Genomic DNA, 19,253 nt, shown 5'->3' with positions numbered 1-19,253 from the left:
ATCAGGGTTTCCAGAAAAATATGTTGCCATAAATGAGTCACAACTCTGCATCTCTAATATTCAAATCCAAACCGTTTTGAAAGTTCAAACTTCTAATTTCCATGTAATTTAAGACTCCTAGATTTATTTAACCACATCTCCAATTAATCCTGATTCATTTCTGGTCTTTACCACAAGCCCATCTATGAAGTCTATCAGCTTAAAAACTAGTTTTTAAAACTAAAAGAGGGAAATGGAGACACAAACATAACCTGTGTCTGGTAGGTTAAGTATATAAAGTCTATAGATGTGGCACTATTTTCTGTAATAATGTAAATACTCAACATTTGAAAAGTTTACTGAAAACTTTTATTGTAATCAAAAAGTGACATAACGGGGTTGTAATGAATTCAGCAAATCATTCTGCTGATATTTTAGAACTGATATCAGCTTTTGCCAGGCAATTAAAAAAATTCAAATGTGAAAATTTCACATTACAGTAAACTCCACCCCAACTAATTAATGGTGGTTAAAAATAATAGGCCCTAGCAAAACCTCTCGTTACATGGTCACAACTCACAATTCTGTACAAAAGTTCGTGTTATAAAGCTCTGATGTAAAAATCAAATAATCAAGCAGCAATATTTTAAGTGCAGCACAGGGTCTTCCATGTCATTATTTACAAGGCTTGAATCTCTTTACATTATAACAAAATTTAATACAGATGACTTAGTAATTAAGTCAATTTTTAAAATCTGTCCTTTTACACAGTGACAGATTTCACTTTTTGGTCATCTTTCTCCTTCTCCTTTTCTTTGTCTTTGTTCTTTTTAGACTTCTTTTTCTTGTGTTTGTGTTTTTGGCTTTTTTCCAATTCTACTTCAGTGCCTGCATGTTTCTTATGCTTCTTATGCTTTTTATGTTTCTTGTGTTTTTTCTTTTCCTTCTTTTTCTTCTTCTTCTTGCTGTCTTGACTTTCTGCTGAGCTGGCACTGCTACTGTGGCTTCGGGTCTGGCTTCCAGAAGGGCTGTGGCTTCTGCTGGGGCTGACACTGGGGCTGCTGTGGCTCTGGTTCCTGCTTATTCCCACCTGGACGACGGCTGCTGTGTCCAGGCTCTCTTTCGCCTTCTCCATTATTTTATCTTTAACGTCATTAGAAATGGTTCCTGAGGTTTCCTCTTCTTTTACAGAAACATTACTTTCACTGTCACTTTCATTATAGTCTGGTTCAAAAGCAGCTTCATCAGTTTCTCTAGTTAAGTCAGAGGAGAGTCTAGAAGAATGACTTAACTGGGGTTTAGGCTTGACAGTATTCTTGTCAATTTGTCCAGTGATTTGCTCTTTTTCAACTTGTGTCTCTGGTGGGTTAGGCATATAAAGTAGTTTATTGCCACTTGACTCTTTATTGTTCTTTGCTTCTAATACGTGCTTTTCACGATCCTTACAAGGATTTTTATCTACAGATTTTGTCTCTTCATTTGGGCGTTTAGTATCATAAGTGGCTTTGTGATCATGAGGTTTTCTATCTCTTGAGGGACTAGAATTACTTTTTTTGGACTCTCCAGTTCCTTTTTTAGGCAAATCTCTCTCTTCCCTTGGCTTATTTTTCTGTCCAGATACAGAATCCTTATTCCGAGAAGGAGAGTCTTTTCTTCTTGTTAATTCGTTCCTTTCATCTCTACGTTTGGAACTTGAATACTCTCTGGTGTCATAGTCAGTCTTTTTGTCCCTATTAGGAGTGAAGTCTTTATTTGAGGAAGTACGAGTGGAATCATGTTTATCTGATGTTCTAGCCTCTTTGGAAGATTGAGACAGACTTTTAAGATTTCCTTGTTCATTCAGACGGTCCAAATTACTCTCTTTTTCTGGCTGAGTGCTGTTCTTCCTTTTTTCAGGGTTTTCCTTTTCCAAAACTGAATAATCTCGATCTTTGGTTTTCCCTTTTTCACTAGATGCAGAGTTTTTTGAACTTTTAATCTCGTGTTGTATAATTTCGTGGCTCATGTCCTTGGTGAATTTTTGAATTTTCTCTGATGGTTCACTTTCTTTCTCAGGATACTTGACTGTATTTGATGGCTTGGTACTAACATTTTTTATAACACTAGCAGGTTTTCCTACACTTGATATAGGCTGTGTGGATTTAACATCTTCTTCTTCGGATTCAAAGTCATCTTTATCCCATTTGGATTGAGGAACCTGAATCATAATGATAACATCTTCAGCTGGCACTGTATTGTCATTATTATATTCTTCCATAGTTTTAATCACAGTTCGCTTTGTATCTGTTTTTTCTTCAGATTTCCGCACAGGACTGCCTCCAGTAGAGCTTGTACTAAAAAGAATAACAATATTTTTAATTAATGAAGACTTTACTATTAATTATAGAACACCAATAAATACAAAAATGCTAACTTAAACACAATAAATGTCCTTTTAATTTAAAAAAAAAAATCTTATTCTGTCCTAAAAAAGATACATAATTTAAGATTATGATTGCATAAAAACAAATGTGGCTCACCCCCAAAATTTACTTACAACCTTGTCTTTAGCAATTCCTTTATTCAAAGACAACAAAAGACTAAAGAAAACCAGCCTACTTTCCTAGATCAGCACATTCATAATCAATATAAAAAGCACAAGCATGGATAAAACTAAAGAAAATCCTTCCCCCAACAAATTTCCACACCCACCCACTACAGTCAGATACCTGGTATAATCCACCAGAGTTGAGCTGGATCCTTCGGTTCCAGTCACTTTTCGTCTGACCTTTCCTTTGACTTTTTCTTGTTTAACTTTGCTAGATGTTGATTCCAATTTTTCAGAGGGTTCTTTTGTGTTAGATATATTTTCTGTACTTCCAATTTTTTTCCCAGTTTCTCTGTTGAGCTTGATTTTTTTGGCTGGCGCAGTTGATGAGGAAATTTTGTCCTTTTCAGGGGTTCTATCCATTTTTTCAGTATCAGGTTCCATTTTGCGCTTTGGTGATGGTTTCACTACTTCAGTCACTTCCAGTTTTGAGATTTTCATTGAAGAAGACTCAAAATCTTTATCTACACCTTTTTCTTCAGTTTTTCTTTTCCTTTTTTCTCCCTTATTATCAAGTGGTTTGTTTTTCTCATTGGGTTTTTTGGCCTTTTCTTCCTTAGTTGTTAGTTTTTCTGATTTGACATCTTTGGAATAGTCCTTCTTCACTTTTTCTTCTTTGACTGGTTTTGTCTCTTGGTGTTCTTTCGCTGATTTAGAGTGAGCTTTTCTGGGGGTTCCAGTGATTTTTTCATCCTTCTGAGAGGAAGATGATGATTTAGCATTGTCAGTCTTTGGAGTCTCCTCTTTGGCTTTTTTAAGTGGAGGTTCAGATCGAGGAGATTTCTCACGTTCTCCATCTACTTTTTCTTGGGGTCCTTTAGCAGGTTTTACAACATTTTCTTTTTTGGACACAGCAGATCCATCATTTTTCCGTTTGGTCTTATCACCCTTTGCTTTTGGTTTATCCCTTTCTCTCTTGTCTTTTTCAGACACTGATTTAAAAGTGATGGATTCTGCATCCATTGGTTCATCTCTAACAGGTGTGGCATCATCTCTACTTGGGAGAACGAACAATGAGTCTGTCTTATTTTCTTCAACAACTGTGGGTTCTCTTGATTTTCTTGAAGTCTCTAATAACTCTGGGTTCAGAAACCCCTCACTTTCCTCCCCTTTTCTTCTTTTTCTGTGTTTCTTATGCTTATTTCCTTTACCATCTCCTGGAGCGTTTTCACTCTCCTTCTCTTTTGACTTTGCATTATCCTTCTGATTGTGCCCATCTCTTGCAGAAAGCTTTTCTGGATAGTTGCTACCTATGTTTCGACTTCTATGACTTTGCCCACCAACGTAATCTTCTCTGCGGCCTCTAGTGAAGGGAGAATTTCTGATGTTAAGTGGTAAAAATCTCTCTGGAGAAAAGTTCTCTCTATTTGCCGAGGGTCTAGGCTGTGCTCCAGCAGCATAACCTTTATAATATTTTTCATACCACTCTCTGTATTTTCTCTCCCATTCCCGGTAGCGTTCTTTTTCAAATGGGTCTCTAAAGTCAACACTCCTTCCATAATAAGCTTTCATGTCATAGGGTGGTGGAACTTCTCTGTATCTATTAAAATATTCACGTTCTGTTTCTCCTTGAGGTACGTTACGCTTATTAGGAGACTGTCCTCTAAATGCTTGAGGAGATCTTGATCGTGAATGATAGCGTCTATAAGGAGGTGACCTTGACCTAGATCGATGATATCCATGAGATCTAGACCGTGAACGGTAATTTCGACTCTTGCCTCTGCCTCTTCTGGGGTATGGAGGTGACCGTGAATAGGAACGAGAATGTGAGCGGCTGAATGATCGAGAATAAGAGCGTGAACGTGTTGAACCAGATCTTGATTTAGAATAAGTATATGAACTTCTTGAATATGAAGAACCACTATAGGGAGATTTAGACCTAAAAACAAAACAAAACAACAGTTGATAGTTGAGAAATACATACAAAATAAAACACAGACTCTCAGATTCTAGCAATCTCTCCTCACGGTTTCACCTGTCTTTGCATTAATTTCATCTTAGATGATTAAAAGAGGCACAGTGACCTCTACTGGAATGGAAAAAAAGTACACAAATCAGAGCAATCACTTGTTCCAAAACAAAAGTGAAGTCTTAACAATTAGAGTGGAGTGCATTAATGTACCGTGAGTTATATGAGCTAACTAACATTAAACAAATGTCAATTAAATTTAAATTTCACTTCCTATCTGAATATTGAAGTAGGAGTCTGTTTTTTGTCCTATACTGGTTGTATATACTAGTTGTAAAAGAAAACACATTTCAAGTGTAAGGCTAAAAAATAAAGTCTTTTAAACAAACTTCCAGGGAATTTTAATAATTCACTTTTTCTATCAATAAAGCAATTATTCTACTACTACTTCATAATTACACAGGTTAATGTTCCAGCAAGAAGCTGTAGCCTTATGGTAAAAGGGTCCTGAGAACTGTTCTTTGGCTATTTCCCTATTTCTTTCCTTCCAAAAACATTTCCCAATTATTTGATACTATAAATAACTTCAAGGGACAAGGGTAATTTAATCCCCATAACTGTTAGTTCTGCACAATAGAATTTACATTGAGACATTATTTCAATGAACAGATATTGGGAAATAAGCTACATCTTCACTTCTATACACCTAGACCGAATCAGAAAAATTCCTAAGTGCAATGTTCTTTATATCCATAGCTAATCCCTGGATATTCAAAGTCCCATTTGTAATTCTGTTGTGAAGGCTTGCAAAACACTAACCTGGAAAATGAGCGCCTACGCTCCTTTTGAATCTTTTTGTATTCCATCAATTCCTTAGCAAAATCATTTGTAAACTCATCTAGCTTGGACTTTTTCTTTTCCCTAGTAAAATAAAGTTAAAGAGTGAAAGTTAACAAAAATCATTTAAGAAAACTAACAAGACAAATGTAATTAGATCATGAATGAAATGAATGAAATTGCCATTAGTTTTCCACTTTAAAACTATAAACTAGGAATCCCTGAGGAAGTTGCTTGTATGGCTTTGGTTTAAATTTTAGGTGAATTTCTCATACTAACTGGAAACACTGGAAAATGTTTCCAGATACCTATTTAATGTTATTATCAGAAAATGAAAAAAGTGTATAATAATTCCAAATCAGAATACATACTCTTCTTTTAGTCGTCGCTGCTCTCTATAGAATTCTTCCCTGGACAAAGGTGGTGCTTGTGTTGTTGGGATGGTATTTGAATGAGCTGTCTGCACTCCTGATGATACCCAAGGTGTTGATAAATTGGTAGGAGCCGGAGGAAACCCTGGAGGAGGGACACTATACCCAGCAGGTGGTGGCTGTCCAGGAGGAAACTGAGGAGAAAACTGTGGAGGAGGAACACCCGGAGGGAGAGGAAGTGTATGGGGAGGAGGCGGATACAAAGGAGGTGGTGGAACAGGTACAAAGACTGGAGTTGCAGGTAGTGACGGGCCTTGAGTCCTCTGTGATCTTTCGCTGTGGTGTCGCCCACGGTTTATACTTCTGGAGAAATAAATTCCAAGATATTACTTCTTCAAACTAAAGTCACCTGAGACAAGTAAGCTTATCTTTTCTATCCATAATTATTTTCAAATTTAAAAACAGTGGAATACAACTATTCAACTAGTATAGAATCATAAGTACCATTTATTTGTAAAAATAACTCTAAAACATAATTTTTAAGGTCATGTAGTGACTGAGATGATGCAAGTTTATGGGACTTTCTCTACATGGAAATATTGTATTTAGAAGTTCTCTTTCATGAATTCCAGATTGATTATCACTCCACTAATTACGACCCATTACTTCCTAAACTGTCTTTTGAAGGAACTGACAGGTTAATGCTGCTATGACCTAGTTCTACCCAAAAGCTTACTTATTCATTTATTTTTTTATTTTTTTGAGACAGAGTCTTGCTCTGTTGCCCAGGCTGGGGTGTGGTGGTCTGATCTTGGCTCACTGCAACCTCCATCTCCAGGGTTCAACCAATTCTCCTGCCTCAGCCTCCCAAAGTAGCTGGGACTCCAGGCGTGTGCCACCATCCCCAGCTAATTATTTGTATTTTTAGTAGAGACAGGGTTTCATCAGGCTGGTTTCAAAATCCTGATCTACGTAATCTGCCCGCCTCGGCTTCCCAAAGTGCTGGGATTACAGGCGAGAGCCAATGCACCCGGCCCCAAAAATTTCAATGAAGGAAAACCACCTCCTGTAACCTCTTTTTTGAGGTAGAAGGTGGGTGAAGATCATATAAAGCAGAATAAATTCTAGTTTTAACTTGTATAATTAACAATGAAAATATCAATGCTTTCTCTCAAAGGCTTAAGTAAAAATAACAGTGTTGGGCTAAAGTTTCTAATTTGTGCCTCACCAAAGAAACAGAATGGGCTCACTTATGTTAAACTACAGGTTCTTTAAATTATAAATCACTGGTACACAACAGCAGTAGCAGGGCTTTAGATTTTAAGCATTTTGTTCAGAGAGCCATGAATTAGTAAATATTACCTTTCTTTTAAAATATGATCCAGTAATGACAGAGTAAACTTTTTAATAAGTTTAGCACTGAAGCACTAGGAGGTATCTCTAATTTTCTCTCTTTTTTTGACAAAGGGTCTCACTCCACCCCCCAGGCTAAAGTGCAGTGGTGCGGTTATAGCTCACTGTAGCCTGGACCTCCTAAGCTCAAGTGATCCTCCTGCCTCAGCCTTCCAGGTAGCTGGGACCACAGGTGCACCCCACCATGCCTGGCTGATTTTTAACTTTTTTTTTTGTAGAGACAGAGTCTTGCTATGTTGCTCAGGCTAATCTTGAACTTCAGGCTTCAAGCAATCCTCCCTCTTCAGCCTCCCAAAGTCTCAAATTACCAGCATGAGCCACCATGCTTGGCCAAAACTCTTTTTATAAAGTTTTGGAAGCCTCTTTATTCTGGTGGTGATTATGATCTAGACCAGCAGTTCCCAACCTTTTTGGCACCAGTGACCTGTTTTGTGGAAGACAATTTCTCCAGGGACAGGAGTGGGATGCGGGGATGATTTTGGGATGAAACTGTTCCACCTCAGATCATCAGGCATTAGTTAGATTTTCATAAGGAGTGCGTAAACTAGATCCTTCACGTGTGCAGTTCACAACAGGGTTCATGCTCCTATGACAGACAATCTTAATGCCACTGCTCATCTGAAAGGAGGTGGAACTCAGGTGGTAAAGCTTGCTCACCTGCTGCTCACCTCCTGCTGTGTGGCCTGGTTCCTAACAGGCCAAGTATGGGTACCAGTCTGTGGCCCAGGGTTGGGGACCCCTGACCTAGATGGTAACACTCTTACTTCTTGGATTAATAATGCTTGTACCTGCCCAGAGCAGGAGCCTCTAACAATCTCCTGTCTCTTCTTTTGGAAGAGAAGGTGGGAGATGATTGGGACAGTGGAGTCTAGAAGATAAATAAATGTAATTCTTTTTGACAGTTGGGAGCTGAGCTTGTTAACTTTCATCTTAAACTGGTATCTTAGATATTGTCTGAGTCTTAATGACTTTTTTCTACTTCCAAGAGGGTAAATACAAGACAATACTCTGCTGTTTGCTGATAGAGAGAAAGTAATCACTGGGAAGGAACATTAAAAATGTCTTAAAAACCATCATTTAAGATACTATATGTAATTTATTCTTTTCTAGGCCTCTTTGAGGATAACTGTTGAGGACTTAAGAGTGATAATGACCTCCTTCCTTCCTGCCACTGCTGTGCTTTAATTTCTTTGATGTTCTATGTATTTTTTGGTGATATATATATAATAAGATAATTATTTTCCAAGATTTTTAGCATACCTACCTGTAGCAGCTCCTCTCCCCTCTTCTGATTTGTTGTGGTGGAGAAACCAGATAGCCAAGTTTGTTGGAACTGTATGAGAGAAAAAAAATAAAATAAGCTCAAGTATTTCTCCATGGGTATAATACATGACCTTTCCATGCACAGATGTTAAAACACTGATTTTAACTACTCGAAACTTTTTCCTACTCCCCAATTCTTAAACTTATTTCGGATAGAGGAGAGGTGAGCAAACATTATATTTACTTAAAACTAACTTTCCCCCCAATTAACAGTATTATAACAGTAATTAGACCTGAAAATAGATTACTTTACACAATATTACATTTTAATTAGCGTTCTATAAATTACTCTGTGAACTTACTGTTATATACAAGGAAAAGAGCCCTTTTGTCTGCTGGGCACTATGAAGCCATTTTACATGTTAAGGTAGGTAGTGTCATTCCAATTCCAAACAAGGAAATGGATGTTAGGGAGTAAAACCACATGACCACTGTTACACAGCTAGAAAATAGAGAATATGGGATTCAAAACTCAAGTCTACCTGTTTCTAAATCCTGTGTTCATTCTACTGATATAATCCTGCTAGTAACTCATACTTTAAGGATATATCAGTTTTCAATTGGAGTATATAATCAGAAGAAATTATATAAATAAAAAGATATTAAGTAAGTCTGCTGATTTTCAATGCCATAAAATATCCCACAGAGAAAATAAAAATTCTTTTTATTTCAGGGTGGAAAAAACATATCCTGTGGAATAAGACATGACTTAAAACAACAAATTTTTGTTTGGTAGATTTAATCTTATTATGTATTTATGTACTCAAACCAAACTTTATCATCCAAATTAAGGATAAAAAAGTTAAACCTACCAGGAAAATAACTGATGCCATATTTAAAATAACTTTTCTGTAATTCTAATCCTACTCATTAACTGACATGAAAGTAGAAAAAAACTTCTAAGATTTTGTATTTTAGAAAGGATTTACTCATTAAAAAAAAAAAACTCATATAAGCTTGAATTCTGTTAATCTGGCACATGAAAGTTTATAATAAAGAGCAGCAACCCGCTGCCTGGTTTGAAGCTTCCGTTATCTAGTTTGCAGGCAATTACTCTGCAATAATTACAAAATATTGTAAATATCTACTCACTGTTCCCACCCTGGTCGACCACCACCTGGACGAGCAGTATTTATTCGTACTGGACCTAGAAACAAAAAATCAAAACAGTAAGGTACATATAAAGTTACCTATTAAATCAAGCTAAAATTATTTTTTAAAGTCTAAAAGTGATCTTACTCACCAGTTGTGGGGATCAACTGTCCGTGCAATAATGACTGTCCAAGCAAAGATGGGGTTCCAAGAACAGGCACCTGGTAACCCTTCAGAAACAACCACAAATAAACAGAAATGGTTAAAAAAAAAAAAAAAAAAAAAGAAGAGGTAAAAACAAAACCCTACTATAAAAAAATAAAATTTACCTTCTCTTCCATAAGAGCGGTAATTGCAATTGAGGAGGTTCCCTTTGAGTGCTCTGATGCAAGAGCAGCAGCTGGCAATATTTTATTATCAGAATCCCTTAAAAAATATAAATTACAATACATTAAAAATTATCAGAAATGGACAATTAAGAGTAAAAAAGTTTGTTGCTGTTTATCCATCACCTGCAGTAAGATGAGTCAAAGATGATGACTACTTTTGAGGAACGTGGGAGAGGACTGAAACTTTGAAGAGTTCTCTATATGTAAGTGGAAAAGTATAATGAAGGACCCTCCCTAAGAAGATATGATAGTTATGACAGAAATCAGTTGCAAGAAGAGTAAAACTTAATCAAAGTGTGGCCTATGGAGACAAAAATCCCCCTAGGATTAGGAGTGTTTTAGCTCTAGTTCTATCACTAAACTAAAAGGATAATCTTGGGTCAGCCACAGAACTCTCTGAGCCTATTCCCACTATCAACCAAACAAATTCCACTAGATTAGAATTTCTTAAATGTGTATGTAAAGGTCTCATCCTAAAGATTTTGCTTCATATGTCTGAAATGGGCCTCTGATACCTATTTTTTTTAAAGAATTTACAAGCCATTAAGCTACATGGACAAAAGTCTCATTTCTGAAGTGGTAGGCTTTAATAGTTTTCACTATTCTCCTACATTACTTATGCCCCCAATCACTTTCCTGAGTTCTCTACTTACCTGTTTTTACCCCCTTGTCTCTACCTATCCAAACTGTTCTACTCAAATCTACTCCTATTCAATACCATCACCCAAGTGAATTCTCCCACCTCTGAAGTTCAGAGTTGTTATGGTATACAGTACATTTAACGTTAAACAGGGGCTTGCTGGCAACCTGTGTAGTATTTGACCTTGGCACGCTTAATCATCATTTGCCAAATGAAATCACCTTTATTTTCCTCTTCCCGCAATAAGACTAAGTCATTTCTTACAAGTCATCCCATGTTACTGAACACAGTGGTCCACTAAGAAAGCTATTAAAGTCAGGCGTGGTGGCTCAGGCCTGTAATCTCAGCACTTTGGGAGGCTGAGGTGCGTGGATCACAAGGTTAGGAGTTCAAGACCAGCCTGACCTATATTAAAGTTGCTGCAGTTAAAAAAAGAAAAAAAAGACCAGCCTGAGCAACATGGTAAAACCCCATCTCTACAAAAAATACAAAAATTAGCTGGGTGTGGTGGCACACACCTTGCAGTCCCAGCTACTTGGGAGGCTGAGGCAAGGAATCACTTGAGCCGGGAGACAGAGGTTGCAGTGAGCGAAGATTGTGACACTGCATTCCAGCCTGAGTGACAGAACGAGATTTCCTCTCAAAAAAAAGAAAAAAAAAAAAGAAAGCTATTAAAGTGATACCCAACAACAAAACCTAACATCATTGACCTCATTTGGTTTCTAACAGTGAAAAATACATAGGCTTACCGAAAGGGTCCATCTGATTTTTCTGAATGGACTGAGATGGATACTGTTGCAGTTATATCAGGTACAGGAGCTGGAACAGAAGATGGATTTCCAGAAACAGGAGGGGCCAAGGAAGACTGATTAGAAGTTAATGAAGATATAGAAGGAGTTGGGTGAGTTGATGAAGATGTCACTGGAATCATGAGAGGATCTTGTTGTCTTGATATTGGAGATCTCATCAGAGGTTGTAGGTTTCTCTGAATCAGTGGTCTTGGAGGTGGTATTGGGGGTGGTGGAGGAGGTAACTGTTTTCGTAGTCTTTTTGTATAACCAGTTTCATTTTTGAAGTTATTAACAGCCTAAGGACCAAGCATAATAATGCAGAAAAATATTATGTAGTATTCACTGAAGTACAGTTAAATCAGTTAAAGATTAAAAAGAAATTTTTCATAAAATGGATATAAAAGATAGCTACCTGTCGTAAAAATTTATTGGCAATTAAAGCATCAGGAGAAACATCATTTTGATGACAAGTTGGACATGTATGCTCATCTGATTCCAGGAGTGCTGTTCTTATACCTATGTGTAAGATTTCAAATATTAATAAAAACATGGTAGGAACTCAGTGTTTACAGAATGAATTAAAAGGATGGCCTACAATTGTTCTGTTACATTACTGGTTTCCAAGCACGTCGTGCTACTCATTTCTTAAGTAAAATCTCTTATCTTATAAGTACTCCTCTGCTCTTTTCTCTATGATCTATGCTATGCTAAAAAAAGAGAAGTCATAGCTGGGTGTGGTGGCCTGAGACAGGATGCCACCTTGGGAGGCTGAGACAGGAGAATCACTTGAGTCCCGAAGTTCAAGGCCAGACTTGGGGAAAATAGCAAGGACCTCCACTATTTTTTTTTTTTTCCCTAAAAGGACACATTTAAATAAATGTCTGAACTGAGAGCAAAAGCACTTTCTCAAATACTATTCTTTGTTTAGGTAGTAAATGGAATATTGTAGAAAACAAAATAGAAATATGAGTCAGTCTAGAAAGACAAAACTTTTACATGGCTAACTTGGGGTTTTCATTCAGGCAAGGAAATGAGACCTACAGCACAGCAAGTGAGAGCAACACTAAATTACAGATATGAAGATCATGCTTCAATGTAATAAAGCTCCAGGAATATCAAGTGGTTTGTTAAATCTAAGATATACTCTGAAACAAGTCTTTACCAACTTCTTCTTGACCTTGGCCTTTTCACCGAAGAGGTCAAAAAACAAAGATTTACAGGTATCTGAAGGGGAGAGATTCCAGGACCCTCTGAGGATAACAAAATCTGCAGATGCTCAAGTCCCTCAACTACCTCAAAGGCATAGTATTTGTATATAACTACTATGTACATCTTCCAGCATACTTTAAATAATCTCTAGATTGCTTATAATACCTGCTGCAATATAAGTGCTATGCAAATATTTGTTATACTATATTTTAAAATCTGTATTCGTCTTTACGATTGTATTATTTTTTACTGTTTCTTCCCCCCAAATATTTTTCATCTGTGGTTGGCTGAATCTGCAGGTGCAGAACCATGTGTATGGAGGGCTGTATATTTCAAAACTACCTTTAAGAATGAAAAAAGCCATAGCAGGCTTAAGCAAATTTTCAGATAACACTGATTTCTTCTGTGTAAGAAGGTACAAACTTGGGATAAGTGGCAGGAAACAAATAACTGCTAATATAAGTGATTTAAAAAGTCACAATTGCATGGCAAATGCTGGGTAATACATATGTCTACAGGAAGCAGGTCTTAATACACTTAGAAAAATTAGGATAAGCTATTCACAATCCAAAAAAGGGATTTAGGTACTACTTAAAAAAATTTCCAGGATTACCTAAGGCCCAAAAAGGTTTTAAAATTCTGGATGCCATTTAAAACATACAGGAAACGAAAAATCTATATAAAAAAACCCGTCAGTATAGTCACCCTGATGAAAGTACAGAAGGTGGTCAATTCTATTATTTAAGAAGACAAAGAGGTTATTGTTTAAAAAAGAACAAAAACAAAATTCTCATTACTAAATGCTCATTGATCAACACTTGTCATCAACATTATTTATTTTGTTATTAAAATAGATGAGGTCAGGAAGAGTAAATACAAATATTCTAAAATAAACAGTTTCCAAGATTCAGCATTTCTTACATTCATCACAATAACTGTTTCCACAGCAGGGGATCACAACAGCATCAGTCATAATATCTTTGCAGATGAGACACAACAATTCATCCGGGATAGGATCATCTTCCTCTGAGGAAGAAGATGGCTCCTCTGGTAAGAAGGGAGGTTTCTCTTTCTTCCCAATTGCATATGCTTCTCTGTAAAAGAAGGAATTCAGTGGTTTATCATTATTAAGAAGGCATAGTATTCATGCTACATGTTCTAGTATAACATAATGGGAACACATTATTCAGAATAATGCCAATTTAGACAAGCACCATATCTTCTCAAATAAGGGAGTAATTATGTACAACCTGACCCTAAACAAAGACACTAAAGTCTAAACAAGTATAACAAAAAGAAGTGAAGAAATGCTATAAATACAGTAATATAATCTTAGAACCCATAACTGAGAACTGAAGGCCAGAAGTAAAGGAAAATGTTCTGTGCCATAAAGTTCTATTTAAGTGACAAAGACAAGACTTGAATTTAGACAATACCACAATCACAATTTTTCCTACTCTATCAAGTTTCTTGCAAAAAACAAAGAAACAAACAAATTAACCCCCCCCCCAAAATTTTTCCTTCTCCATATCAGAAAAGTACCTCAAACCTGTGCAGGTACTGGAGTAAATGCTACAAGATGGGAAATTAAAATCAGTACTGACATTATACAATTAAAGAAAGATAGTTCAAGGGAAATATGCCATTACCATACAAATAATTATTAGAATGAGACACCAAAACCCATGATCTACTTATTAGTATTTTGAGAGGTAAATCAATTTATAGTCAATTAAGCAGCATTAGTGACTTAAATGATCAAAATGTGTGTTACAAAAATGTCATGTAACACCTCATTAGACACTCTAGGTCCAGTTTTTTGTAGACATGCATTTTGCAAAAATGTTGGGCATTAAATATAGTATTAAAAAAATTTAAACAGCTATTCTCAGACTTGTTACCACTGCTTCTACACCCCCATCTTCTTTGTAATCAGGCAAATTTGCAAAACACAGGAATCCCTAAAGAAACCCTTTCTATTTCATTCAGGAACAGAGTGTGTTTATCTCAATGCTGAAAATGAAAGAATCTCGGCTGTACAGAGTAGGGTACCTTAGGTGTGTTATTTGTGTTGCAGTTGCTCCATAGACATCACCACGATTCCAGAAATAAGTATCAATTTGCTTATGCCCCATTGTTCCCAATTTGTGAAAGAGGAGTCTCCCACTGCCCAAAAGAGAGAAAAAAGAAAAAAAAAAAAAAAAAAAAAAAAAGAAAAAAAAGAGGAGAACAGAGGATAGAAAAAGAAACAGAAGAAGAGTCTGAGTTGCTTATCAGTGGTGTTAGTGAAGAGAGTGAAAGTTTCATTTAAAATATTTGGATTCCCATCTTTCCCCAGTATTTGCTGTGTGTCTGGCACAAATGGACATTTGTATTTCAGCATTCAAAAGCAATGAAGTTAATTATTAGTTAGGGTTTACAGGTGATATTAATTTTTCCAACATAAATTTCTATTTAAAAATTTTACATAACATAGAAGAAGCGGTCTGCTCTTAATTGTGTCTGTAAAAATAATCAATTTCAAGCTAAAATTGTTTGGAAACATCTATGAAATGTCTCTGAATTAGAAACAGCATAACAACAGACTGTTCAATGATGAACCACAAAAACACAGGATGGTGACTGATAAAAAATAGATGGGGGTGAAGTTGAGGAAGTGAGCAGGGTTGGGAGTTTAGGAAAACATTCTTATCTGTGAATGAAAACACTATTTACTGAAGTAAATATTCAAAAATAAAAGATCCTTTCAATATTAGTCTATGGCATAGCTATTTTCATCATCCCCACCTGCTCACTACACTACACTTCAATAATATTTACAGCATGAAGCTGAGGAACACTGTTCTTACATACAGTACTTTTTTTTTTTTTGTCACTGAGAACATGAACATTCACCTATTCTGTAAATTTATGCCCTGAGGATCTCCTAACTTCATAATCTCCTGGACAACCATTAACAATGTAGAATCATGGTCTTATCACATAACCTCTAAATAAAAAACACAGGTGTGGGGCACAGCAACTAGGATCTTATTTTTTTTTTGCCCAAGGTCACTCTACTGACCAGTCTTTTAACATACTTTTGTAGAAGTTTCTTATGCACAACAAAGTTAGAAAACCACAGCCCAAAGGAGCACTTAATAGTATATTGTATGGTATGTGAGTTCACATCTGTTGAAGGTAACCAAGAAAGTAATTGACTACATTAATAAAAGCAGATAAAATGGGAAGTTACCTAGTTGAACCCTGCCACTAAATTTTCACATCTGTCCATTTCACTAAAAACTGGTTCATAATATAAAATCTGAATACACATTAAAAATGGGCATTAAGGTGTTTTATAGAGCTACAGCTGATATGAACTAGTGGTTTATAAAATAAACCCTACTTGAGAATCTTAAGACTCACGTGGTATATCCAAACTTATTCAAGATATTTCCGTATTTCATTTATGCTTGACACTTAAATTTACCTCAACATCATGTAGAGCTTTTATCCTTAAGCCTCCTGTTTCTCAAAATGATTACAATCTGTTTTGTTCACTTAAAATGCAAGTAGCATATATAATAAGATTATGTGGGAGTATGTATGTGAATGAGGAAGAAAGCAGGGAATGACAGAAAAAGAAAAAATTAGAAGACTACAAGGGAAGTGGCACTCACTGATAACAAAAATTCCCAAATCCATTTTAAATTTGCTTTAAATGGAGCAGACTGCAGTCTCACAGAAATGCGAGCTATAGAGACTAATGACCTTGGCATACAAAGTCCTCAAGGAATCCAAGTAGCCAAGTTACAAGCCCAAGATTAAAGCACTATACCCTGTGACTGACTGGAGTCTCCACAGGCCATACCTAATTTGCATACTTACGCATCTATAGTTGGTATTGCGTATTTTCCAGTGTTGGTAAGCATTGCACCTTTCATGTTAGGATCTTTCACTTCCATCATGAAACTTCTGGGAATTCCAGTGCTCTTTTTAATCCTAGGGCCAGATTCAAAGTTTTTATCCTATTCAGAGGAAAAAGGAAGAGGAGAAGAGAAAAAAGTTGTCTTTATTTAATAAATTAGCTAACCTTATACAGTACTTATTTTATTACTTGCAGTGCTTTACGCGTATCCTCTCATTTAATCCTCATAACTGCTATGTAAAGTAAGTTCTATTTTATCTCCATTTTAGAGAAGAAAAAACAGGCTTATAGAGATCAAGTAACTTGCCCAAATTCACTCAGCTAAGGGGCAGAAACAAGATTTGAAGCCTGGCAAATTTGGCTCCAGAGACCATACTCATTTGCCATACTCTACAAAAGGCAGTATTAACCAAGAAAAATAAGATGGCTAAGAAACAATTCCATAGAGAAAAAAGTGAGGTATACCATAATTTCTACTTTGAACTTACCCCATTTGTTGGGCAATTCTTAATATAATGTCCAGGTTTACCACAACGGAAACATGTGTAAGATGGAGGTGGTGGACCTAGAGGTTTCTTCATGTAACTAAAAGGGGGAAAAAAAATTACATGTACACAATGACTTTGAAAAAATAGTGCTTTTGAATTGGGGTGGAAAACCCACCCCAAAAGTTCCTATTAGTGTAAAATATTGATGAACTTACTTGATTGGGTCGTATTCATGGCCAGATTGCGACATCATTGCTTTAATTTTATCTTCTTCAGAAGCATTGGCTTCAGCCAGATTGGCAGTCTGTTTAACAGGTAATTATTTGACACACACATTAGAAACACATTTAAGACCACACAGCCAAAGACAACACCACTCATCCTGTAAAGAGCAGTATCTAACTAACCTTGCATAAAAACAACTATTTACACGTATAATCTGGAAGAGGCACTTGGGAATTCCTTAGGTAATTACATGACGTTTGGGTGTCTGCAAGGCTGAAGAAAGTCATTCTGGGGCACTCAAACCTTAGACCCTGTTTGTACCTTACAGTAAGACTTGCATACTACTTTTCTACAAGTTAAAGCAAATGATATTAAGTTAGAAGAGAAACACTTGATGTTTTAAAAATTCAAGTGTCAGAGCATTAAGACTATAATTTATACTTATAATGTGGAGGTAGGGATGAGGGTAGAATGACTGAACGTATTATGCAGCAGATATTAGAAGTAGAGGCTCTTTAGGTAGTGATGTTAGTTTCGAATCAAGTGCAAAGGATGTGCATTGAGCATTATAATTTTAAGTTAAACTCTCCAGATAAGTTTTATGAATTTCATCTTTGAGGTATGATATCAGGTCTAGATATAAGCAGGGTCTAAGGGAGTGATTTCTAATAACTTGAATCTTCAAGCATTTAGCACTCATATCAGCCATTCACTGGGGTTTGTCTTTACATTCATCCACAAAACAAGCAACCAGTTTTAACATTTTATTGTAATTTTATATACAAAGAATGCTTAACATTAACAGAGCTTAGAACAACAGCAACATTTACAGAAAACTGGATTACAGATGTTTAACAACTAATTTGTTTGAACCCAAACATTATTTTACAAATACCTGTAGTAAAAAAAAAAAGAAAAAGAAAAAAAACAATCCCCCAAATCTCCCCCAACTCCTCCCCGCAAAGAAACAATGATAAGAATAGACCAAAAACTCAAATATGGTCCTTACAGTACATAAGAATAAAAACAGTAAACTATAAACTTCTAAAGTGTTAACTCTATACTAAACCACTTTGCATTAGAAAATTGTAAAATAGGATGGCTTTAGTCCACTTTATGTTTTAGAATACTCAATTTTAATACTTAATTTTCCCAGAACAGGAGCTTAAAAAGCAATTTGTTACTAGGACATTTTGTTGGGATACAGTCTAGGGGAAAGGACATAACAAAGCCAAGGACAAGATAGGGACAGCACTAATGGAAAACCCATCTTTTCATTAATCTTGGTTGCTAAATTTGGTTTCACATTTCTGACAGCAGGGAAAAAGGATTTTTGGAAAACTGGACAGCTTCCTTCTTGGCCCTCAAAAGTCTGCCTATTTTTTTTTTAAAGGCACAATTTGCAAGCTAAATATATTGCTTTAAAAAGTAATCCATCACTAGTGCTTTCCCAAACAGAAGATACACATTGTTGAGCAGAAAATGCAAGCAATCTTATCGCAAAACATGGCATATACAATGATTCAGGAGGTAACAATTTGCCCCTCTGCCAAACATACACATTGGTATATTCCTGCAAACAGCTTTATACACTTACACAATTCATGTAGTCTGTGTTCAAACAAATTAGGTTGTTCGAAACTTTTTCTAATGCAGACAGACTACAGGTCTATAGCATAAAGAAACAACTGCATCACATTTAAAATATTGACCTTCATGGGATCAAATATTCAAGAAATAACCATGCAATCGTCCGTGTAAAGGAAATCTTCTGTTTTGGCTGCTTAAAAAAAGTCCACATAATTTATAGCCAAAACCAGGAAATTCCTCCAGAACCTTGTTAGTTTCCAATGTATAATTAAACAAAATGTATGAGGGAAAAAAAAAATACTTAAGTGTAGCTTCATGTGTTTCTTCTGTCTTGAAGATGAACAATACTCCAATACGCTGAGGCTGACAAAGTACTCCCCTATCTTCTCAAAACAGCAACTACTCTTTACAGGATAGTAATAATATGTACAATGCTTTTGCAAAATACGTCCTCCCCCAATCCCTCTTAAAAAACCGTTCCACATAAAAAAATATGATGT

The 19,253-nt window shown here is 36.1% G+C and overlaps 1 protein-coding gene across 4 annotated transcripts in view; it reads right to left on the bottom strand.

Moving 5' to 3' along the window:
* Positions 1-325: 325 nt before the first annotated feature.
* RBBP6 (RB binding protein 6, ubiquitin ligase) overlaps positions 326-19,253 on the bottom strand; it is a 33,022-nt gene continuing 14,094 nt past the window's right edge. Inside the window, exons 5-19 of one of the 4 annotated variants that reach the window (XM_009009329.4) lie at positions 17,154-17,242; positions 16,939-17,035; positions 16,411-16,550; positions 14,593-14,706; positions 13,462-13,634; positions 11,744-11,847; positions 11,290-11,627; positions 9,841-9,937; positions 9,663-9,741; positions 9,512-9,566; positions 8,361-8,429; positions 5,684-6,046; positions 5,295-5,396; positions 2,688-4,445; positions 326-2,312 (exon numbers count right to left, since the gene is read on the bottom strand). In XM_009009329.4, the coding sequence (XP_009007577.1) occupies positions 743-2,312; positions 2,688-4,445; positions 5,295-5,396; positions 5,684-6,046; positions 8,361-8,429; positions 9,512-9,566; positions 9,663-9,741; positions 9,841-9,937; positions 11,290-11,627; positions 11,744-11,847; positions 13,462-13,634; positions 14,593-14,706; positions 16,411-16,550; positions 16,939-17,035; positions 17,154-17,242 (5,148 nt within the window). In that variant the 3' untranslated portion in view covers positions 326-742. The remainder of the gene's footprint in view (positions 2,313-2,687; positions 4,446-5,294; positions 5,397-5,683; positions 6,047-8,360; positions 8,430-9,511; positions 9,567-9,662; positions 9,742-9,840; positions 9,938-11,289; positions 11,628-11,743; positions 11,848-13,461; positions 13,635-14,592; positions 14,707-16,410; positions 16,551-16,938; positions 17,036-17,153; positions 17,243-19,253) is intronic. The other 3 variants (XM_009009330.4, XM_002755974.7, XM_009009331.4) reach the window with 3 other exon arrangements.

This window comes from Callithrix jacchus, chromosome 12, assembly GCF_049354715.1.
Source record: "Callithrix jacchus isolate 240 chromosome 12, calJac240_pri, whole genome shotgun sequence".
NCBI lineage: Eukaryota > Metazoa > Chordata > Mammalia > Primates > Cebidae > Callithrix > Callithrix jacchus.
This window is presented reverse-complemented; position numbering and strand designations above follow the sequence as displayed.